The sequence below is a fragment of the Phasianus colchicus genome, chromosome 10 (assembly GCF_987193195.1).
Source record: "Phasianus colchicus chromosome 10, bPhaCol1.hap1.1, whole genome shotgun sequence".
Classification (NCBI taxonomy): Eukaryota; Metazoa; Chordata; class Aves; order Galliformes; family Phasianidae; genus Phasianus; species Phasianus colchicus.
In genome coordinates, this window is record NC_143445.1 from 18,595,843 (window position 1) to 18,619,976 (window position 24,134).

A 24,134-nucleotide genomic window follows, 5' to 3' on the forward strand; every position below is an offset into this window, starting at 1 on the left:
TATTCTCTGAATATTTTGTGGCCAATATATAATTCGTACCATCAGAGTGTTACCCTTAATCTCAATTCTGGAATAACCCAAGGCTCATTAAACTGATAAACTCTCCAGCACTTAAAAGCAATCAGCACCAATGACAGTAGGACTTGGCACCAGATTAACACCTAACCCAAGAGTCTCTCATTTTGTTTTTCTCCAATGTTAACGGCCACAATTCTAATCCTGCAGCTGCTAACCTGTAGGCTCCCGAAGGAAGAAACTAGATGGCACACGTTACCTGCATGGATACAAAGTTGCTATTGCTAATTTGGGCTAGAAAAGTAAAAAACCAACAAGCTGTCTGTATTTTACAAGTTCTCCTTTGTTGCTCAAACTACTAGCACAGCAGAAGTTTCTAAAGAAAACAGCCCCCAAAGCCACAGTATTTAGGTTACACCAGACGCACGCACCCAAACCAGCTCCAAGTAGCTGTGTTTTCCTGCCAGCCCCTTCCGTAACCATAGCACATACCAGCTGCCAATGGAGTCTGCACAAAGAACACAGAACAGCCCAAGTGATGCAGCTCAGGCAGCAGTCCCTCTCCCAGCTCCCACCCAATGCTGTGCATTTCTGGCACTCTGCTCCAGGGGAAGCAGCAGCGTGCGGAGCAGCTCTCCCCATCCTACCCCCCCTCCCGCTCCAGGCAGACCTGGGGGCTGACATTAAGCAAGCTGCACGCCCCCTGCTCCTCACTGCCAAAACCAACAACCAGAAGTGCTCCTATTACAGCGCTGGCACTCGCAGCGCTCATTCATTCAAGCTGAGACACTCGGAGCATTTATTAGGGGCTGCCCGTGGCTCCTCGCAGTCCCTGCTGCAGTCCCACTCCAGTCCAGCCTCAGCCCGGCTATTTGCAGGAAGCAGCTGCAGAATGCTGCCTGGAGGAGTGCTTTCTCTGCTCACGCTGTTCTGTGTTTTCAGGGCTTCTGCTTCTGTCCTGGATGAAGACGACGACTACGATCTCATGTATGTGAATCTGGATAACGAAATCGAAGGTCCGGTTCTGGGCACTGAGGAATGTAAGTAGATACCATCTACATTTCTGGTAAGCGCAGCGCTGCATTCTTTGTTGCTTAGCTCTTGTAACAACCACAAGCATTATTTTAAGAGGAACCATGTGCTTGTAGCAGTAGGTTATTGCAGACGGCAGTGCTGGGTACTGGGATGGCGTGCTGCAGTTTGCTGTGCACTATTTTCCTGCAACGGATGGCAGATGCCACTTGGTTTTAGGATTGCTGTACTGAGCACTGCTTTGCCTTCTGTTTTGATACAGACATAAATGCAGGGGCAGGCTGAAGCCTTGCACAGAGGCAGATTTCGGGAAACACCCCTTCTGTTTAAACCTACATCCATGTCTTGCCTTGCAGCTGCCTCGTGTGACTGCCAGCGGGAGCACACGGAGTGGGACAAGCTCTTCATCATGCTGGAGAACTCGCAGATGAAGGAGAATATGATGCTGCAGGCGCTGGAGGATGGGCTGAAGGCAGATGTGCAGGCAATCAGAGCAGAGCTGAGCCAACTCACCTCTGGCCTCACCGGCACCTTCAGCTCCATGGTGCAGCAGCTCACCTCCCACGCCTTGGCCCAGCTGGAGCAGGCACTGCAGAGGAAAGGAGACCAACCTGAGGATGCTGAGAGGCTCTGCGAGTTCCAGCAAGGCAAGGTTCTGGAGCAGGTCCTGCAGCTCAGCCACAATGCGTCTGCCAGGCTGGGCCAGCTAGAGAGCTCCTGGCTGAGATGGGCAGAGGGGGAGGCCCAAGAAACAGCTTTCCAGCTCCAGCAGGACAAGCTCAGCCTCAACAGAGAGGACAACATTCTCTTGAACACCTTATGGAAAGAGCTGCAGCAGACCAGAGCTGAACTGAAGGCATCTCAGAAGTGGGCTGCCCAGCACCTACTGCCAGCAGGTGAGTGCAGCGTGGGGCGTTTCCCAGAGGGCTCTTTTGGGGCACATGCAGATGTCCTGTGAATGCTTTCCTCCTTGTAGGGCTCCAAAGCAGCCTCGTGGGCAGCCCAGAGGCTCTGAGCAGGCTGTAGATACAGGGGAGCAACTCAGTAGGCATTCCTGAGAAAGCAGTTCTGAGCTTCCCAAACATGGGATCAAAGAAAGATTTTATCAAAACCCTCATGCACGGCAAAGCAGCCACCCAGCCACCAGCCCACCCCTCCAGCAGCTCTCCTGGATCCAAACGGCTGCCAAAGAGCAGCAAACACACCAAAACTATCCTTCCCTTCTACTCCCCCAGCTGGTAACCCCCCACTCATTCACTGAGCTCTCCTGTCCCCCTTGGAGCATATTCCTGCTCCTTCCTCCCCTTCCTCACAGCTCAGAGGACACTGCAGCAGGGCACAGACCTGCTGACACCCTGCTACCACTACATTTACTTTTTTCCTTCTGGAATATCAGTGAGCAAGCGAGATGCCCATAGAACGATGGGCTCACTGCTCAGATTTCCTTGGGGTCCCCTGTGCCCTATAACAAGATTCCCAGCAGCAGCAATAGAGCAGGGTAGGGCAGAGCAGAGCCCCAGTTACAGAAACCATGGGCACATGTTGTGTGCACAGCAGTACTGTGCAGCTCTGCCAGCCAGGTGACTATGGCTGCATATTTTCTCAGTGCTGCCACATCTTTAATGACTACATTTTACCACAAATAAAAATTCCTGTACATTAAAAAAGTAAGAAAAACCCCACAAACCTACACTTGCATGGTCCTGCACGTGTGGCAACACGAAGGAGGAATGCAGTCCCACCAGCACTGTCAGCGACCACTTAGCAATGCCATCAGCTCTCACACAGCTGAGCAACGATACAAAGCTGTATTTTAATGGGGAACATGAATGCAGTCTTATGAATACGTTGCTTTCACCCCTTTATTTGCTGCAGCATTTTAGTAAACTGCATGCCCTGGGAGCAGACCTTCCAGCATATCCCTTACCCCCTTCCCAAGCACATGGATCTTGCCTTCCAAAAGGCATGAGCTCATTCCTTATCTCCCCCCGTAGCACAGCCAGCCTTGCACCATTTACTGTGCACTGTAGGAGAGTCAAATCTTGATCAGCATTAGAGACCTCAGCCTCAACACTAGAAACTCGGAGTATTTCCACTAGTTGCAACATGATGTTATAGAAAGCATTCTTACTTTTTACTTTAAAATACACCTTTTAAGTAATTCCAGTGTGTCTCTCTGCCTGGAAGTTCTTTTTCAAGGGAATTTTTAGCAACTGACTTTAATCTTGAACTGCTGCCAGACATCTCTTGAGGGATTTCCTAATCACACTTTTTGTTCTTCAGCGAGGCTGGATTTAATTTTGTTTAGCCCCTGATAACAAAGTCAGAAAGCTTGCTAACTAAAAGCTGCTTTGTGAAAGTGTTCCTTCACAGCATCTTAAGGAGCATCCTTAGCAGTTGCCCCCCAAGTCTCCCAAAAAAAGAGAATCCCAGAACCATATGGGTTGGAAGGGACCTCTGCAGCCCCCCAGAACAGGTCTCCTGCAGGAGGTTATGCAGAAAAGTGTCCAGGTGGGTTCTGAACCCTCCTCTGGAGATCCTACCACCTCTCTGGGCAGCCTTTCCCATCCCTCATAGGAAAGAAGTTCTTTCTCATCTTCAGATGGAACTTCCCACATTCTAAAATCTGCCCCAGGTTTGAAGGAAGCGGTCTGAAATAACACAGCAGCACAGCCCTGAAGGACACAGAGGCCTTCATTCACTAAAGCAGAAGTTTCCACACGTTTAGACCTTCCAGCTGCTCTAAGCTAAAGAGGAAACTTACTTGTGGGAGGGGGCTGCTTTTTCCCTACGTAACTTAGAAAGCCCACTTGTATGTAAGGACCAGGGAGCAGCATGTAGGGCACCAAGGATATCTTGTGCTCAGTAACCATCACTCTCTAAGCTTCATGAACTCCTGAGAGCAGCTTAAATTATCTAGTTTCTATTACAACATATGCCTGATTGGTGATGGGAGAAGAACTGCCTTGCAAATGTTCATATTCTCAGTGCTTAACCAGTGCACAGTTCCTGATGACCCTACAGACAGGGTCACAAAAGAGAGCCCTAAAAGAACCAAAGCTCAGCACGCTTCTGCCAGCACTCCCTTCTCCTGCACAGCACTGCTCTGGGTTTGGCTCCTGCCCCAGTGCATTGCATTGCACAGAATGGATGTGCCCAGCCCTGCTGCTCAGAAGCTGTTGGTGGCATCCAGCCCTACAGGTTGCTCTGCAGCTGCTCCTGACACAGAGATCCAGCAGCTCCATGGTGCTATTCTAGGAACACCACAGTATCTCAGACTTCCAGAGAGATAGAGCAGCAAACACATCCGCTTACTGTAATGTTGTTGTTCCCATCACATCATGATGAAAGGGGGCACAGAGGCTAAAAATGACCTCTGTGAGACAGAGCTGTTGCTCCATTCACCTCTCATCACAGACAGGACCGCCCAGTGCGAGGTGCCCATCCCTATTGGTGACCCACGTAGACTGCAGGGGCAGTGCAGCAGGACAGGCAGGCAGCTAACCCTAAGTATGATGTGTACAGGGCAGGAATGTGCTTTTGTGGAGAAGGGAAAGCTGAGCCTTGCTCAAGCAGCACGACTAGCCCCTAGGCTCACTGCCATAAAAACTATGCAGCAAATTCATCCATCAGATCTGACAGCTTCTTCAAAGCATCCTGCAGGTGGGTTCCTCCGTTCCATGGGATGAGCTGAGCTGACAGCCTTCTGAAAAGCCCAAAGTGAGTGCGAGCCAAGGGTCCTAACTGTGCACATACCAACAACTTGTACTTAATGCCGTCTTCCTAATCAACTTTTTCAGGCTATGAAACAGCAATTCTGTTCCCAATGCGCTCCAGAAAGATCTTTGGGAGTGTTCATCCAAGAGCTGCAATGACCCTCTTCTCCTTCACCATTTGCATCTGGGTCAAACCAACGGAGGTTTTGGACAAAACCATCGTCTTCTCCTATGGAACAAAACTCAATCCCTATGAGATTCAGCTGTACCTCAGCCAGCAGTCTGCAGTACTTGCTGTAGGTAATGCCCAGCACAAGCTGGCCGCCAGGAATGTGGTGTTTCCTGGGAAGTGGATCCATCTGTGTGGCACCTGGAGCTCGGATAATGGGACCGCATCGCTGTGGGTGGACGGAGCGCAAATGGCCACAGCCGTGGGCATTGCTGACACTCACGTTGTTCCTGATGGAGGAATTCTGCAGATCGGCCAAGAGAAGAACGGCTGCTGCGTTGGAGGAGGGTTTGATGAAGCTTTGGCCTTCTCGGGAAAGTTGACAGGGTTGAACCTGTGGGACAGAGTGCTCAGCACTGAGGAGATAGCAGCGCAGGGCGGAGAGGATGCGTGCAGCTCTCGGGGCAACATTGTGGGCTGGGGAGTCACGGAGGTTCTGCCATATGGAGGAGCTCAGTATGTTTCTTAAGCCCCAGTAAAGCAGTTTCTGAAGCAGAGCACATTTCGTTAAAAGCAGAACACCAGTGTACGTACAAGGAACGGAGCTGAAGAAGCCTGTATCTCTCCAGCTCCCAAGGCAGATTAGCACCACAAACTTAGGCAGTGAGATGCTCTGGGGGTGGGATTTGATCTCCGCCTGCTGTTTAGGCAGAACACTGAAAATACCACATCCGGACTTGACATTGGATAAGCCATTCCTGAGGTCAGACAAGCACCATCTCTCTAACTTATGCTGAAAGCTGAGTGCCATCGTGGGCACTGCAGTGCTGCCCGGGGCTCCTGCCCAGACCTGGCAATGCCAAGCAGGGGCTGCACACCTCCCAGCCTTCCCTGGCAATTGCTGCTCGCCCTCTGACATGAGCCGTACAAGGGAAGCCCATCAGTCAAGAAGCGTGTTGTTTATTAAGTGTTGTTAGTAATTTGTAGGCTACAAATAGAACTAGCTTCTTGTTTAAAGCATTTTTAGTGCCACCGACTGACCCGACATATAGGAGTAATATTCACCATCATAATCTGATGTTACGTTTCGAGCAAGTGCAGCTGTATTATACTGTAAATTGACTTCATCATAATTTTATTGAGATTATTTTTGTAAAGTTGTTTTGTAAATAAAGATACTTTACTAAACAAAGGCCTTCTGTGGTTTTCATCAACCGAAGCTATAATAAATAGAAAACTGAATTTTTCCCCATGTTTAAGTGCTACATTTCAATAGCTAATAGAGAAGAAACAAATATCAAGTCTGATAGAGATGGAGAGCCCCTCAGAGGGCTGCAAGCCAACACCAGCCAGCAGCAGCTCCCATCACTGCACTCTGAGAAGCTTCTTGACATTTGTTGCCCCGCTCATTGCTTAATACAACACTGCTAGCAAACCCTTCCTTCCACAATACAGAAGTAGTAAGAAGTAAAAGTGATGATGATGCCATTTCCACTTTACTATGCCATTTGGGGGGGTTGTGCTTTGTGGCTGAAGCCACATGTTCTGTTTCAGCATTCCAGCCATGCTGTACATTTAAGGGAAAAATAAATGCTCAGAGAGCTGCAATTTCCACCGCAATAGGAGTTAGCTAAACACTCAGCAATGAGCACAACAGAAAGTCCTTACAAAATAAGGTCTGCAAGTAATCTGAATTATGGGATAGTAAAAGGTTACCTCTGTTCATCTGCTGACTTCAGAGGAACACTCAAGTTCCCAGCATTGTGCAAGCACAGAAACACTCTCAAACCCTCTTTCCATACGCTGCCCTCCGTTAAGTGAAAACAAATGTCCCTGAGATGCAGCAGAACCAGCAAAATCCTCACAGATTACCAGCAGTGGTTCCTGGCTGCTTTTCTTGCCATTCCTCATACCTGGGATGCTTTGGTTTTTGGGAAGCCTTTTGCTATCTCCGCGCTGCTTTGGCCCATTACCAAACACAACCCAGTCATTCCCACTGACTCAGCTGGAATGCTTTCCAACCACTATTGCTTTGCAGCCACTGTGGATCAGCACAGCTTCCCCAGCAGCCAGCAGCCTCCTCCATCAACACCCATCCCCTCCCCCCCTAGCTGAGCTCTATCTGTAACAGTCCCTTTGCCTGCTTGGAGAACACAAAATAAAAGTATTTGGGAGAGCACTTTGCCAGCATTACCAATGCAGAGTGCAGCTCCTGCAACCTGCAGCTCCCCTCTCTGATATACACAGCAACATCTGCTGGTGGAATATCATACATACAGGAAGGCCAGCAGTCAGCTGTGGATGTTTGCCACTCTTCCACATTCATGACTATACTGTAAAACTCATCACACTCCATGTTTCCATTCATCTCCCCTGGTAATACACAACATAAGCATCTAAATCCAATGCCACAAGCCCTAAAAGAATGATCACTACTAACCCACAAAGCCACAGGGATATCCTGCTCTTGGACCAGTCATTTTGTACTATCCCACAGCTCATACTTATTGATCACATTTGTCCTTAAACCAATTAGACTAATTTGTACCATCTTAAGCACCAGATTACTTTTCAGCTCAGGGTATCCCTCCAAAAATATATAAAAATGCCCATTAAAAAAAAAAAAAAAGCACAAAATTAATTTGAGAGCTTAACATTTTCACAACAATATTCATGGAATAATTAGACAGCTGTTGGCAATTCTTACTAATTACCTGTGCTGGGAAAAATAAACTGATTTTGCTACTACAACAGCACTGTATTGCAACCGTGAAATTGACATTGGCCAAATTGGAATTCCTTTTTTAGAGCTCTGAATATTTCTGGTTCCCTTTTAAACCACAGAAGTAAAATGTAAAGAGTTTAGCAGCAGAACCATCTGAAGCTACTAATGCAGGCGAGACTGCAGCATCACCATAAGGCTTTAACATCTGACACAGGGTGGGATCCATTCCATCCTCATTTCTATTGTGGAGTATTGTCAGTGACGCTAGCAGAAAGGATAAGAGCCCAGTAACTGCAGCCTCCTATCACAGCTCATTACTTGCAGTCCATTAGCACGGTGCACTAACAGCTACAGATAGATTTCCTGCCCTGGGGGTCACCCAATCTACAACGAATCTTCCATAGTCCAAAGGGTTCATTAAGTTCACATATTCTCGAGAGGTGTTCCTTGGTTAATTTCTGCTAATTTAGATTGCCTTAATCACTTAATCACACATTTATGAACATTTGTATGTTCCATACACACACGTCTGACACAGGGTGGGCTCAGTGATCTAGCATGAAATGTGGAGGTTGGTGGCCCTGCCTATGGTGGGGGGTTGGAGCTTCGTGATCCTTGAGGTCCCTTCCAACCCTGTGGGTTGGATCTACGTTCGTACCTTGAAGGACACTTCTGACAATGGCATCTGTGTGATCAGCCAGCAGCTCTGCTTCAGCAATGGCAGCCAGGGAGAGGTAGCTTGACATGTTTCTGCACAGCTCCTTATTGCCCCTCTGAAGGAATTTCACCGCCACTGGGACGGCCAAGGCCATCACCGAAGGGCGGCTGTAATTCTGCAAAAACATGAAGAAGCTCTGAAAAATAAGCGGCCGAAGTGAAATAAGACATCTCCTGCTGATAGGAATTGAAAAATAAAGATCAGAACAACGAGGGGGGAGAGGAAAAGCAAAACAAGGGGTCAAGAAAGCTTACACTTTGGTGACAGCACTGACAGCAGGCTTCAAAGAAACAGCAAGGAAGGAAATCTAAAACTGCTGCAGCAGGAGATGATTGCACACACATTTCTGTATTTTGCAAGAGGAGAAAACATGATATTTAGTACACAACATACACATCAACTGCTGCAGCATTTTGACCAATTCATTTTGCGTTTAGTGCCATCAGAGAGGACAGCAGAAGCCATATCCACCAATTCAAACAGAACGGGCTGCTTTCACCCCAGTGCACAGCAAACCCCTCGGAGCAGTTCCTCCTGCTGGGACCCACTCATGCTGCTCACTGTGCCAGCAGAGCCCAGCCCAGCAGCCAGCCCTGCAGAGTGCAAAGCAGTGTGTGCCTGCTGCTGAGAGCTCAGCTTCCTCTCCTCTGCCCTTCGTCCTCCCCTCTCTTGTCCCCTTGCCCAGCTCTCCAACCCCAACTGAGGAAAACTGACCACATCCAAGCTGCATTCACTGCAAAACAGGACATCAGTATGCTGGATAAACACACAGGAGCACAGGTCTTCCTTGCATTGGGCCCAGCAGTGGTTATTTCTGAGCTTCTCATCCTTTGTTGTGTTTTTAGGAACTTACAGCAAGGCATGAATACAGCAGCCACGTGTGGTGACAGCCCACAGCCCTGCAGCATCAGTCACCACACTGCTCAAACTGCAGCCCTGTGGCGTGCTTGGAAGTAAGCAAAAACAGAAAAGCCCTTTTTTGAAGGGCAAGGGAAAGGTGAAAAATAACCGGACTCTGGAATCCAAATCATACCTGTCAAATGAGGAAGAGCACACACGAGCAGGTGCGCCTGGTAGGCTTGCTCACAGGCTAACCATCAATTTTCCTCTGATAATTACGACTTCCTTTCTTAAATTGCAGCCAACTTCTCTGAACACCAGGGTCGGTGAAAATTGTTCTTATGCTTTGGCACTGAAGAAAGCTGTCTTCTGACCTCACACTGGTGAGGTGGAGGTCGGCTTCTTCTCCCATGTAATAGGCGATAGGACAAAAGGGAATGGCATCAAGCTGTGCCAGGGGAGGGTCAGGTTGGATATAGGAAACATTTCTCCTCCCAAAGATTGGTCAGAGAGCAGTGGGGTCACTGTCTCTGGAGGTGTTCGAGAAGTGCTGAGATGTTAGACTCAGGGATATGGTTTGGTGGGGAAATACTGGTGGCACGGTTAGACTGGATGATCTTGGAGGTCTTTTCCAACCTTAATGATGTTATGAGAATGGCACCAAGCTTCAGCAATCCCAGGGCTACCTGCACATACACCTTGGTGTTGAGATCAGAGCATGGAAGGATTTTCTGCAGCTGTATGTGAAATAGTATGCATGGACTGCACACGTCTATTGCCCATTAAGCTCCTCTACGTAACCGCCCTTGAAGCAAGCAGGACACATTTGTTTATGTGCAGTTGAGGACCTACATCCCTTCTGAAACCTCCTTAAGGAGTGCTTGTCTCTCATCTTCCCTCACTTTTGAGCATCTCTTTGAAATCAGAATACAGTGATTTTGAAAAGAATCCTGCAATATGATTATATTTAATTAGAATCTGAAATCACAGGCAACCAGTGGACCCCAGATGTTCCAGAAAGCAACAAAATAGTGAACAACAGAGGTAGTCCAGAGTGAACACACGCTCGTTCTGGAGCAGCCCTGATAAAAAATACATTTAAACCCAAGAAAAAAGCAACTCTGTTGTACATATAGCCAACTCTACCTCTGTGAGAGGGATCTGCCCTGGCCATCAGCCTCAGAAGAGCAGGACTGGCCCTAATGAAGGCTAAGCTTGCTGCTCAACAAGAACAGAAAAGCCAATCTAAGAGGCTACAGGGACTGCTACAGCCCTTTCCACCAGCCCGTGTGTAAGATTGGGCTGCAGCAACTCCAGGCGTTGAGGCAGCTTCTTGTGGCAACTGCTGTGTGACTAAAACTGTGTTTCGATGAGAAAAGCCCTCAAAACGAATAGATCTGTAGGCAGCAGCATGTTTAAATCAACATAATGCCTTGTTACACTTTGGATGAGAGATAGCAAGTAGGAGCCAAATTCTGCCTCCAAGTTACATGCTAGGACTGCGTGCAGAAAGGATGAGAAGATAAGGCTCAGCCCTCTGATGAGTGTTAAAACAGATCTAAAAATTCTGAAGAATGGGATATTTTTTTCCTATAATAAAGATAAAACACCTAGATAAGAAAAGGCTTTAATTCCGACAGAAGAAAGGTTTCATCTGTTCCACTGTAAGCATCAGGGCATGACAGCACACTTAGGAAATTGTGAGGGTGACAATGAAAAACAGATTTTAATAATATGATATAGTGCTGTTTGCAAACCTAGGGGACCTCCCTGCTGCTAATATCAACAGCAACACGCTGTGAGATTCAACCCAGCTGTCAGATATTCATTACAACTTCAACTAACCCTCACGTACCGCATTAAAAACTCAGTTCATGCCTGCCTTTGTGTTTTCTTTCATGCAAAGGAACTTGCTGATAGCAGCTCTGTTTCAGAGAGCAGTAAATGCTTTTATGACTTTCTCATCTCATTTGAGTGAACTCCTTTCTCAAAGCAATCTGTAACAGAGCAATCCCTAAAACATTTGGATAAGGGAACACAGCTGCCAACAGCGCAGACCGAAAGTGAGGACAAGCCATTGCATTCCTCAGTATGGTTTTTAAGGTACTACGAAGACAAGATATGTCTCCAGTCTGGAAAATTTAATCTGTGCTGTAGCTGGTGTCCAAACCCAGCTACTCGATGCTGTTTTCTTCCTAAAACCCACAGCAGTGCACTCCAAAGCAACTGTTTCTCCAAATGATGGTCCTGTGGCTCCCCCTGTAACTCCTACATGTAATGCAAATAGTAAGAATTAAAGGAGCATTAAGACAGTGAGATCTGGCACCAGGTAGGTGCGACATTTCTAAAGATAAGGAAGCTGCAACAGATTTGATTCTTGAAATGGATGTCACGTAGTAATATACATTAGCACTGGGGGTCGAATTCTTGGTTTTAAAGACATGCAGCCACTCTCACACACCCTCAGATAACACAGAGTGCTGCTACCTCGTAGGAGATAAAGTTGAACAGCTGAAGAATGCATGACACTCCTCGTTTGCAGCTCCCTCTCACCTGCAAGATGCAGCTCATGATATCAGATGCAATTTTCGCATGTGGCGTGTCCTCGTCTTTGCCAGAAGGCTTCAGGTTGTGCTCCAGACACGACTCCCACAGAGCCACCAGGGCCTTCCCATGCTTCTCTATGGACTCCGTCTCCCTGATGGCAGTGGTGATGCGAGTGATGCAGATTTCCACAACGGCCTGGTCGTTGTCATTAGTTTGGTAGTCCTGGTTGAAATAAAGAGACGTGTGCCAAGCACATCTGGGAGCAGACCCCACTGCATTAACCAGAAGGCATGAAGGTTTTGGGGCTGCCCAGTGTTTGCTCACTTCCACCTTTGCAATGGATGCTTATCTTGATTGAACACAGATTGGATGTCATAGATGATATGCTGCTTCAAGTGCTCATTACTGCTAAGATGAGGATTATGCTATCACATGATTCTTAATAGGCTGCCCTTCTTGATGGCCTCAAGCTGCACCAGAGGAGGTTTAGGTTGGATATCAGGAAAAGTAACTTTACAGAAAGGGTTGTTAAGCACTGGAATGGGCTGCCCAGGGAGGTGGTTGAGTCACCATCCCTGGATGTGTTTAAAAACCATCTGGATGTGGTGCTCAGGGACATGACTTTGTGGAGGGTTGTTAGAATTAGGGTAGTATGGTTAGGTTGTGGTTAGACTTGATGATCTGTAAGTTCTTTTCCAAGCTGAACAATTCTATGAATCTACAAGAGATTGAGCTACATGCTTTACAACCACTTGCATGGGACTTTCCTCCCATTAATGCCCTAAAATTTCAAACCAAAACAGTTATATCCACATAGTCACATAAATACTTCCCATCATGTTGAGTGCCTGGTGTAAGCACAGTTAGTTTCAACTAGTGTTAGCATAATAGGAATAAGAAACAAGTAAATAAACTTTATCAGAAAACTCTGTGATCCCCCATAATTACTGGGGCACATCCCATATGGCTAGAGAACGGCAGCACTTGGCAACTTGAAGGGCCGATGGGGAGAGCGATACCCAGACACAACGTCACCATCCCTCAGTCTGACCCATGCTGTTCCACCCTGATAAAGATGAAAGGTGGACCAACGTCATGCCAGAAAATTGCAGTTGTTGGAATATGATCATGTTGCTTGCTGAGTATCTGAGCGCTCAGATACTTTCCCTTCCTCCCACAGGGTGGCACATACCCTAGCCAGAAGTGCATTTGAGGCTCTGGCTCAAGTCTCCCATAAAAGATAATCAAGGAACGGATGGGCTGATCATTAAACTGGATGCAACTTGTTCTGTAACCAGACACGAGTTAAAGGCAAAACACAAGGATGAGGGGATGGCACGGGGACAAGATACCAGGGTTGGGCACTGGCAATGGACTGCTGTCCTTCAGGAGCGCACCAACCACTGTGTAACCACACACTTCTCCACAATGGAGCCAGTGGAGCACTGGTGTAAGCACTGGAATGGGCTGCCCAGGGAGGTGGTTGAGTCACCATGCCTGGATGTGTTTAAAAACCGTTTGGATGTGGTGCTCAGGGCCATGATTTAGCAGAGGGCTGTTAGGGTATGATGGTTGGGTTGTGGTTGGACTCGATGATCTTTAAGGTCTTTTCCAACCTGAGCTATTCTATTCTATTTTAACCAGTGCCCTGGCAGCAGCCTCCAAGCCTGGAGCCAGCCCCAGACAAAGGAAAGGAAGCAGAATGTTTATCTTATATTTTGCTTGGCATTCTTGAGTTTAAAATCTTAAATTGTGCACGTCCCCATCTTTAACACTTTGTTAATACAATACATTTAATCTCACTAATTACAGAACAGCGTTCCACTTACAGCAGATGAACTAATTGTCCTTATTTGTTCAAGAGCTTCAGAGAGGCCTTCTTCAATTTCAGCATCATCCAAGGAGAAAAGATCCCCTGCACGTGAAAGGTCCCTTTGTGCCAAAACCAGCCCAAATAAATGGTGCATGGTGGCACTTGCTGCCACTCAGCCAGGCCTCTGCACACACCATGTGCTCGAAGGAGTTAGATGAGGGCAGAATGGAAACAATCCTGTCCATCAGCCATCCATTCAACACGAAGAATAAATCTGCAGCATATTTCAAGACTTAATTCCTCAATCTAAAGAGGGGGAGAAAAACAAGAAGAAAACAGTAGTTGATGTACTCACTACCATCCAGTTTAGTGAAGATTTTTAAATAGTACGTATAATCAGCATGCAGAACCCCCTGACCTAGGGATGTCCTTAAGCACCTACCATGAACTGCATGCTGAAGGACTTTTGCACTCAAACACTAACTAGCTAAACGACACCGCTTTTATTAAATAAAAAACAAGTTTGTCCTTTCAATGCGTATCACCAGGAAACAAGAAAAGGTTGACTGGGCTAACTGAAACATAGTGCCAACCTCCTTTCTATGGCCAGCAGTAGAGCAGGTGTGCTGGGCTGCTTGGTTTTCTGGGTTTGCGTGTCCTGACTCAAGAAATATGTTATTTGTAAGATCAAGATAATGACTTTTGTTTAGAAAAAACAGTCACTTTTGATGTCAAAACGATCCCTGCAAACTTTCCAGCTCATGTAAAACAAACATTTGGCTGAGTTGAAGCTATGGACATCTCCTTGGCTGGGGAATGCAACAGAAGACAAGCCAAGCAGGGCCAGGCTCAGCAGGCACTCACAAAGGACAACAGTCCTGCACTCATGTCCCAGAACTGTGGTGATTAAAGCTACCACAGAGGAGATGTTTGACTTAATTACAGGAGAGGTTTGTTGATTTTCCTGCCATTTCAGAAGTGTTGTTTGCTATTTGAGGGCTGCCAGGTCTTGTCTCATGTGGACAGGACCCTCTGCTCATCCATCTTCAAAGCAAGAGTTTTCATGGCCAACCTCAGACCCTGTCCCAAGGAAAGGACAGAGTCCCTTGCGCCCAGAACACCTTGTTTGGACATTGCAAAGACAGGTGCAAATGTCTGTATGCAGAGAATACCTGTCCTTGAACATACAAGAGGCTGCATGACATCTCTAGTGGTGGGAGCAGGACAAGGGTGGTCCCTCAGCTCCAGTCTGCAGTGCATTTCTCCTATCCTTTCCCACCAACACCATGCAATTTTTAAGTAAAACAACCTTTTTCCACCAAATTCCTGAACTTTCACTACAGACAAAGGCAACAACACTCTTCCCAAGTACAACAAACACTCTGTGTTTAAGCTTTAGAAAAGGCCCCATCAGTATGACTTCCTTTTTCACTCAGGTTTGCACTAGATGAACCTGCTGGAGGTGTCAAGAACCACCAGACAGCTCTGGGCACACACATCCATCAGCTGGACACTACCAAACTTGAAACCATGCACTAGAACACAAATATTTTGCCAAAAAGGCAACAATTCCCTCTTTCTGCACTTATTCACAAAAAGTGTTTCCTGATTTCAAGGATAGCAAGATATCCTCCAAGCATGCTTCCAGACTGGGAGACTGGGCCCATCGTACTCACACTCAACAATTCTCAACTTTAAAAATAAAACGTCAAAAAGCTATAAACTATTTTTTTTTTTTCCCTTTTTTTTACCTGCTCACAACTCCACAACGGCATCCTCAATGATGTCTATGGGTTCAAAGTTTGCATTCTTGGTAACAAAGCCTATTTGCTTTGCTCTCCTGCGACCGCGGGCAACATCCAAGGGCACGGGTGGCAAGCAGGGGATCTGGTGGCAGGCAGTGAACCTGAAGCTGTTAATTGCAGTGCCAGGAGTAAAGCATCTCAGGAATGCAGACTAAAGCAGCCTAAAAGTTACCAGCGGCCCCATCAGGTGACTACAGGCACCATAAGGCAGAGAGGCCTTATCTTTGAATGAAACTGTTTCTGGGACAAAATACAAAGCCTATTCCACTTGAGTGCAGTTGTTTTTAATAGAGAAAACAGAACTCTCTGTGTTAGTGGAAAGCTATCCTTGCCTGGGAAGAAGGTAAAAAAAAGCCCTCGGTGAGCTCACACTGTTTGTTCACTTGTTCTTTTCCTTTGCTGTAGAGGAGATTGTCTTTCCAAAGGAAAAATGCTGTCATTCTGTAACACTTCCCATGAATATAAAAGAGGGTCTGAAGTTTGCTTTGGCTTCTAACGCTGCACTCAGAGGTAGCACAACAAAATCTGCTCACGGAATTATTTAAATTCAGGAATGGAGACCCACTGAATCTTTTCTTTGAGCTGTGGCACCAAAACACAGCTGCCCCTCCTTGGCCTTCTGCAGATGATACCTGCTGCTGCTGGTATCTTGTAAAGCATTCTGTTGTTTCGTTTGGTTCTAAGAAAGGCAGCCTGCTGGACAGTTAAACTCAGGGCATGGTTTGTGAGGTGCCTCATCAGTTTGACTTCCCATTACCTATCAGCATCATCTTGTTCAGCCAGGACAGACATCTCTGTCTGTCAGGGCAGCATCTGAGATGGACACCATGCACTCCATCAAGAGGAAACAGGTCAAAGATGCTGCCAAAGTTCCCAAGATTCCCACACAGATCCCCATCAGCTCAGAGTCTGCAGGTCAGCAGCAGGGATCTGCCCCTTCGTGTGCTCAGAACATGGGAACAAAGCGGTGACTCTGGCTCTCATCGCAACCTTCAGGTCATCGCTATGCAAAAAGTGAGACTCAGCACACACCACAGAGCACTGCCACTTGTTTAGGGTGCACTCCCACATCAAAAGCAAAGCTTTGAAGGAGATTTTTCCGCACCCAGATTCTCTTTTCATAACAAACTGAGAGTTTCCAGGGACCTTGAAGCTGCTCCCCATCAAGGTGAACCCGGTAACTTGCTGGAGGCACAGCATTCTTACCAAAGTTTCTTATCAGAAGCAATCAGAATAAAAGCTAGCCTGACAGGTTCAGAGCTTGAAGCAATTGAATTGGTCTGTTTGCAAAATAATTCACCCAATAATAGAAGATTAACAATAAAAATTCCACATGAAAGGGCACTTGGACCTAAGGGCATCCGAGAGCCAATTGAACTGTAAGCAAAAAAAACTGAGCCTTGAATTTTATCAGAAATTTGGGTTTTGCAGAAAGACATTAGAAGGACAAAATACAATGAAATTGTGCTATCCCACTAAAAATAGAAGAGCAAGAATTGTGCTGTGATGTTGCTGATTCGCTGTACACTAAGCAACATACACGAGAGGAAGGTGCTCTCAGGATTCTCCCTGAAGAAAGGGACATCCATTACAGGGTTGGGAGGCCAGCAGCCTTGCTGGCCCATAGCAATCCCAGGCACATCACAACCTAATGCTTCACCTATTCTACCCACGAAATATAAATAAATACATCAATAGAATCGATGTGCTTACCTCACAGATGCGCTGCCATGCTCTACACACCGGATGGTACGAAGTGCTTGGGATGCCTTGGATGGAAGATGCAAAAGCAAACCAGTATCAGTAACTTGGTGCCTTTTCAGTACTCCGTGTGCAGACAACAGAACATATTCTGCATGATAGCACCAGGAGGAAGACTGTACATCTCACTGGGTTCAGTATTTAGGACACGGTCTTATTTGAAGAAATAAGCAAAACCCAAAGTCCACACAAATGGGACCACAGCTCTACTGAACTCCGTGGGAGTTTGATGTTATTCACACACAGGGATGGAACAAAGAGAGGTTTCCATTTCCCTTCTCTCTGGGGGTGGGGACAAATGATTTCAGCAAGTGCATATTTTGTTTTATTTCAGCTCTCTGTGAACAGGAGGAGGACTGCAATCACTGTCAAAGCAGACCTCCATTCTGTATATACACAACAGCATTCCCTTCTCTTGAAATTCTTCTCCTCAGCTCAATCCTAATTCCACAGAACAGATTTTTCCTGCATGTCTCAGTTACAGAACCACTACTTCCAGGACTGATGGATATTTCCTTCTCCACATGCATCCATGCGGGGCAAAAAAAAAAGCCTGGATACATTTTCCACTAATTTGTGGCCTGAAACTTTCCCAAGAATATTCACTACATAATTTAGGGACAGAATATTGCAAGATATTTTGGACAACTCCTCTCCCCTGTGCGTTACACCAATAATTCACTTTATTTTTGTGTTGGAAACGCATTGAACTTCCTAAAACAGATCACTCCTAAACTTTATTTAAAGATCTCACATTTTTCAGTGAAAGAGAAGGATTAAAGATGATGTTGAAAGAGCATCATTTTCGTGCAGGGTGAATAGAGCACGGCAGTTCCCATGGGGTCAGCTGCATACGTTTAAACTCTTTCCACAAGACCCCCATTGTTTTCTGGAAGCCCCTCAGCTTTTTGCTGCCATGACAGGTTTCCACACTTCATGTCGCCTGGAAATCCTGTGGAGGCTGAGCTGCACCAGATGATGAAACAAGGAATCACAAAGTCTACTAATTACGCTATGCTTAATTTCTTTTTCCTGCCTTGCTGCAGGCTGTCCCGGACATCCAGCTTTAATGAAAAGGGAAGCAACTGTAAAAGAAGGGGAGGCAGCATGCTTTGAGATGCATCTCTTCCAACAGAGCAGCTGTTGGGCAGCAGCCCACCCTCGTTCAGCACTCCTAGGCATGCAAATATTCTCTCCTCTGATAAACAGACTGAACAGGGAGGATTTATTTACTGGTCAGGTGCTGCTTTCAGCAAGCCAGACCTCACAGATCTTGGATGAAACTTGGGTTGCAAAACCCACACAGAACAAAACTGATGCGGAGTGGAAAGAATGCACCTATAAGCTCATTAACTCACACTTGTGCAAACACTTTGTAAGGTACCTACATGCTCATTAACTCACACTACTGCAAACACTTTGCTAACTTGACAAAAACACCTACACTTCTTTTAACATGTCTGCTTGGTAACTTACGCACATGGAGACAATTTTCTGCATCTGGGGGAGGCAGCAGCTCAAGGCTCTCTGAATTCCCTTCTGGAAATGAAAGCAGGAGCAGAGCAAGGAAGGGATTCACAATCCCTGTCCCTGAAGCTCACTTGCAATGGCAGTCACTGAACAACCACCACCTGCCTTAAAGTTCCTCCCAGGTACAGGGCAATCCACTCTGATTTCTCTTCAGTGCACGTATTAACGTGGCCAACACCTTTCCTCATCTGCATTCCCAAAGCTCCCAAATGTAAGGCAATAACAGAGGCAGAACACCTTCTGAGAATGAGGGGGAAAGCAAAACACATTCACAGCCCCAGAGGAACCACGATCACTGTAGGACTAACACACTCACCATGGTACACCCCGATACACAGGCACTGCTTTTTTCTTCTCTCGAGGAAACTCTAAGCTCATTTACAACACGTTTTGCACAAACATTACTGCAATACAGTTAGGCACGCAATAACCACAGCTTTGCATTCACAGAAATCCCAGTAACAGCCACGCTATTAAACACCACATTTCATAAACTCTCAGACATCTCTTCCATTATTTAATATATGGATGTGCTGCTCAACTTCTTTCCACGCAGCAATTTATTCATTATTGAAAACGTTTCATGAATGCGTATTTAAGTTAGTTATTCATACCTCTCAGAAGAGAAACCTCGGAAAAACATTAATAATTGAAGGCAAATTGTCGGTCTTTAGAGAAATTCTGATAAAATCCATTAGGGCTGTCAGTTCTCCTTCCATCCCCCGGTCTCTGGTATGTGAGGCTGCTGGCGCGGGCGCAGCCTTGTCAAACCAACCGTACAGTCTATTCAGTTACCCTGGAGTTGTCATGTGGAATCAAGCAAACAAATATCTTCTCTCCGTTTTCCCCAACTCCAGAACTCAAAAACAGATCAGAACAAATTCTTCACAAAGATTAACTGCTGCAGCAGCTTGAGTGAAAATGCTCGGAGCTTTGATATGGAATTTGAATTAGTTAGAAGGATTTATCAACAGCCAGTGGTTACATTCAGTTAATTAATAACCTGCTTAAGAGCAACGAGGAAATTGCAGAAGTTAATGTAAGTTATGGGGCCTCTTGTCAGGAGCCAGTGGAAAGGTTGGCCTTGTTTGGTGTTCTTGGAAGGACACCAGCCAAAGAAAGTTTGGGAAGAAGCAGGGCACCTGGTAGGAAATGAATCCCTTCAGGAGGCATTGGGTGCATCACACCAACCCACAACACTGCAGACAAAGCCACTCGTGTGAGAGCAGTGCCCAGGACCTACCCAAGCACCTCTACAGCTTGCCAGCTGCTCTGGAGGAATCACATCTAAATCACTCCAGCAGCATTTTGTATGCAAGCAAATGGGCTTTCCCTCCACTTTAAGCATATCTATATACTCTTCCCCTTAACCTTCTCTCAATAAGTAAATTTCAGATTTCTAACAAATCAGCAGTAACTAAAGCCTACCCTACACATAGTGCAGAACCAACACAGGGCGATGCCCTCCCCTGGCAGAACACAGCAGCAAACACACACTGGGTTGTCCCAGCACTGACATTATTCTCCTAATGGCCAAAGCAATAAGAATTGAGCCAACTCGGCGCAGCAAAGGGTAAGGGCAGGCACTCTTAGCCAGCTACTAGAAGAAAAGAGGCTGCCTGCACAAACAGAAGGAGGAGGAACTCTTGTACCATCCATTCTTCTTAGGGCTTTTGTCCCTTAACAGCACAGTGAGAATTTAGAAATCATAGATTAAAGGATTCTTTTCCATAGAAGATGCATTCAGTCATACAAGTTTTCAATTTTAACAGTAAATGTGCTCAGAATAGCTTTTTTTCCCCATCCAGATCATTCCAGCTTTATCTCCACAACCAAATCAAAACTTAATGGTGGGTGAACATGCCTTTAACAATGCTAAGAGATTATTTAGAAGAATGTGATTGCATGTTCTCCACATCTTCCCTCTAACCCAGCGTGCACATGAAGCACACTTCTTCCTCCTGTCTCTAGGCCTAGAAGAGTAAAAGAGGACCTTGGATTTTACTTCTGCATCCAATTCAATTTAAGTCTCAGTATATGTGAACCAACAGGTTGATTCCTTCACTCACTGCAAACACACTTTCAACTTCAGAGGGCTGAAGCACCTCTCCTATGAAGAAAGGTTGAGAGAACTGGGATTGTTTGGCTTGGAGAAGAGAAGGAGGTGGGGAGATCTCATTGTGGCCTTCCAATATTTGAAAGGAGCGTATAAACAGGAGGAGGTATGTCTCTTTACAAGGGTGGATAGTGATAGGACAAGGGGGAATGGTTTTAAACTGAGACAGGGGAGGTTTAGGTTGGGTATTAGGAGGAAGTTTTTCCACACAGAGGGTGGTGAGGCACTGGAACAGGTTGCCCAAGGAGGCTGTGGATGCCCCATCCCTGCAGGCATTCAAGGCCTGGCTGGATGTTGCTCTGGGCAGCCTGGTCTGCTGGTTGGTGACCCTGCACATAGCAGGGGGTTGGAACTGGATAAGCATTGCGCTCCTTTTCAACCCAGGCCATTCTGTGATTCTCATAACAACCAAAGTAACACATCCCCCAGCACACTGAACAATCTCTTCAATTTTTATTCAGAAGGAAAGCAGAAGCACAAGCTGGTTTTATGCTTACTCAAACTGCATTCGCAGCTGATCACGGTCCCAAGAAGTCTTACCCGAAAAGGATGAGCATTGATCATCTTCTCAGACCACCCATTCTCAATGTTGAGAGGTGCACAGCAGTGAGGGGTCCTGCACAGAATACATCTTCCTCTGCAGGGAGTGTTGTCTGCTCCCAGAATCATCTGCAGTAGAAACAAAACCAGCAAAGACAGCAGGCTGGGGAATACAAGGCAAAGGAAAGATCGAGTGTGAGAGACCCAAACAAGCTTTGAAAAGAAGACTGATGGTGTTACTTTGGGGAAAGACAGAGTGATGTGGCACTTCCCCAGCTACAGGCTTCAATCCTTTCCAATCTGTCTCTTTGCTGCAGGGCTTTGCCACGCCAGCCTCACCCTTTACAACCCTGACGTATTCATACCTTAATTCTTCTGCTTTTCCACCAATAGACTCATTGCTATGCACCATTAATACCACCGAGATGAGGAAACTTTTGCTGATGCAAGATGGCACAGAATGGAATCCACCAGGAGCCTGACCCGAGCCATCCATTGCAGCCCTCTTGCTGTTTATAAAACAAATGTAACCCACTACACAAAGAGCACAAATTACCACTGAACCAGAATAAGCTTGGAAATACAAATGAAATTGAGCATCTGAGCAACCCACAACTCCAGAGCACATAACACACATATTAAACAATGTACTGCAATAAAGCAAAAAGTTTTCATGTCCATTTTGCCATCTGGGAAAGGAGAATTGAGTTTATGAAAAGAGTTCTTCCCATCCTAGAAAAAGCTTGCATTGAACCTTCATAATAGCTGTGATTAATTTGTGTCCTTCTTGAACAAAGCCCTGACAATAACGTATTTTGCTAGACTTCTTTAAATAAACTTCTTGTTAGGAAAGAAAGATGCTATTGTTCTCCCCCTGACTAATTGGTGAAGAGAAACAGAATATTCCGTATTCATTGCACTTAGCCTAAATGAGTCATGCTATCTTCTACTCAGACAAAGCAGTTTAATTTTAATAACGACAATGCTGACAGCTACAATACTGTTCTTGCAGAAGTTTGCTTGTAAATAATTAACAATTGTTGTATAATGACAGTGGGTTTTTTGATAGCTCTATTAATTTCACAGTCAAGCTGGAGTCTCTTTAATTTAGAGTATTCATAAAAATCCACATATACCAGCAAACCAATGACACAAAAGGCCAATGGAAAAAAAAAAAACCACAGATGTCCTCTGAGGAAGAAACATTTCTCCCCACGAGTAAGAGCCTCTAAAAAGCATACTGACCTTAACTAAGCAACTCTTATTAGAAGATTTTATACCTTTGTTCCCCAGCAGGTATTTCCTCAAGTTTCCTTCTCCCTGTTTGCAGTCCTAGATAAAGGAGTGAATAATGATGCAGGCATTTATGAAGTAATCTTTGGTGTAAGCTGGACTAGCTTATGAGAAGTATTTCTGGGCCATATTGAATGGCTACAGCCCAATAATCAGAGCACAAAATGATGCAATTACACCAAAGTGGAACATTCAGTGTTGAAAACTCTATTGCTAAATAAAGAAAGGTAGGCATCAACCTAATACTTCTATCAAGTTCTGTACATACATACGTGCACTCACCCTCCCACATCCACATTCTGCTTGTGGATTAGTGTACTTTCATTACCTGACTGCATCATTTTCCACTTGAACTGCATCTTTTACTTCAGGCATCTATTTACACCCACACTGCTTCCCACATACATGGCTTTCTTAATTGAGCCGCACAGTTTATGAACTGCGTTAATTGAGCCCCATAACTCCACTGCTGAGTTTTATACACTGCACCAGGCAGCACATACAGTGCTGGAGCAGTGCCACTGCACTACGAGCCCTGCAAGCTGAGGAGTCCTTTAACAGTTCTTCTGCTGCATTTTTCACTTCCACATTCTTTTCCCTACTTTCCTACCTGGAAGGATGGAAATCTACAGTTGGCTTAAGCAAAGGTCTTCCTAAAGGTAGCCAAGCAAACGAATTAAACTGCTGATGATGGCCCCAGCAACCCTTGCATTCTGTCCCTAAGAGAAGAAGTCAGGAAAACTTACCTAAGTTGAGCAAAAGCAGCTGCTCCCACAGAGAAGAAATTCTGCCTGACTGCAAGGGACTGTTTCAATAGGCACTCACACTTTGTTTCTGGTAGAGAGCCAGAGGCCTTTAAAAGAGCCCTAGAAGCAGGCAGGGAAGGTATTAGTGATAAGAAAGCAGGAGGACGTGCTGTCCTCAGCTGCCCTGAGTTAAGAGCTCATGATCAGGGCATGTCTGCTGTAGAGATACAGCACCTGGAACCAAGGATGGATCTGCACCTGCACAGCATCCTTACAACCCTCATTCACCTTACAGGCTAACAGTGATTAGCAAACAGCTGTTCTCTGTTAGCTCATCTGTACCATAGATGCACATTTAAAGTTAACACAGGCATTTAAGCTGAACTTCAATAAACACAGCAATGGGGCAATGAGCTCCTGCCTTTCCTGCGAGCAGCTCCTCCTCTTGGCAATGGGCAGATGCCACAGTAAGAGTCAGTATTTAAATACAACTGAAACATCTGCTCGGGGTGTTAGACTTCAAAAGCCTACCTCTGCTGATTCTATACCTCACAGATGAGCACAGTGCTTTGAAAAACAGAAACATATGGAACAGTGCTTCCATCAGGAGCTCTAATGGCAGTAATGGCATCAGAGCTAAGCAGTCGCAGTTGTTCTGTAACTTAAGGAAACCAGTCAACAATAACCTCATGGGAGAGGTTATTTAAATTAATTAATACCACTGCTAGGATGCCTATGTGAATCGCTTTCCCAAACATAATTTTGTTG

General features: G+C 45.9%; 2 protein-coding genes across 2 annotated transcripts in view; one reads left to right on the top strand and one right to left on the bottom strand.

The window, feature by feature from the left end:
• VEPH1 (ventricular zone expressed PH domain containing 1) overlaps positions 1-23,807 on the bottom strand; it is a 58,149-nt gene extending 34,342 nt beyond the window's left edge. The window contains exons 1-8 of the mRNA XM_090147601.1: positions 23,601-23,807; positions 23,367-23,486; positions 22,608-22,659; positions 21,328-21,490; positions 17,094-17,149; positions 13,592-13,881; positions 11,769-11,984; positions 8,316-8,490 (exon numbers count right to left, since the gene is read on the bottom strand). Of these exons, the coding sequence (XP_090003727.1) occupies positions 8,316-8,490; positions 11,769-11,984; positions 13,592-13,729 (529 nt within the window). The 5' untranslated portion in view covers positions 13,730-13,881; positions 17,094-17,149; positions 21,328-21,490; ... (1 more) ...; positions 23,367-23,486; positions 23,601-23,807. The remainder of the gene's footprint in view (positions 1-8,315; positions 8,491-11,768; positions 11,985-13,591; positions 13,882-17,093; positions 17,150-21,327; positions 21,491-22,607; positions 22,660-23,366; positions 23,487-23,600) is intronic.
• PTX3 (pentraxin 3) lies at positions 655-6,124 on the top strand. The gene is made up of 3 exons (XM_031603680.2): positions 655-1,055; positions 1,404-1,943; positions 4,848-6,124. The coding sequence occupies exons 1-3, from the start codon at positions 908-910 to the stop codon at positions 5,459-5,461; spliced, it is 1,302 nt and encodes a 433-aa protein (XP_031459540.2). The 5' UTR covers positions 655-907; the 3' UTR covers positions 5,462-6,124.
• Positions 23,808-24,134: the final 327 nt, after the last annotated feature.

Bases quoted from the DNA above. Each gene is read 5' to 3' on its own strand.
- PTX3 (XM_031603680.2), top strand. From the start codon at position 908: ATGCTGCCTGGAGGAGTGCTTTCTCTGCTCACGCTGTTCTGTGTTTTC. The intron at 1,056-1,403 runs GTAAGTAGATAC...CTTGCCTTGCAG, and splicing joins GGTTCTGGGCACTGAGGAAT to CTGCCTCGTGTGACTGCCAG. The intron at 1,944-4,847 runs GTGAGTGCAGCG...CAACTTTTTCAG, and splicing joins CCAGCACCTACTGCCAGCAG to GCTATGAAACAGCAATTCTG.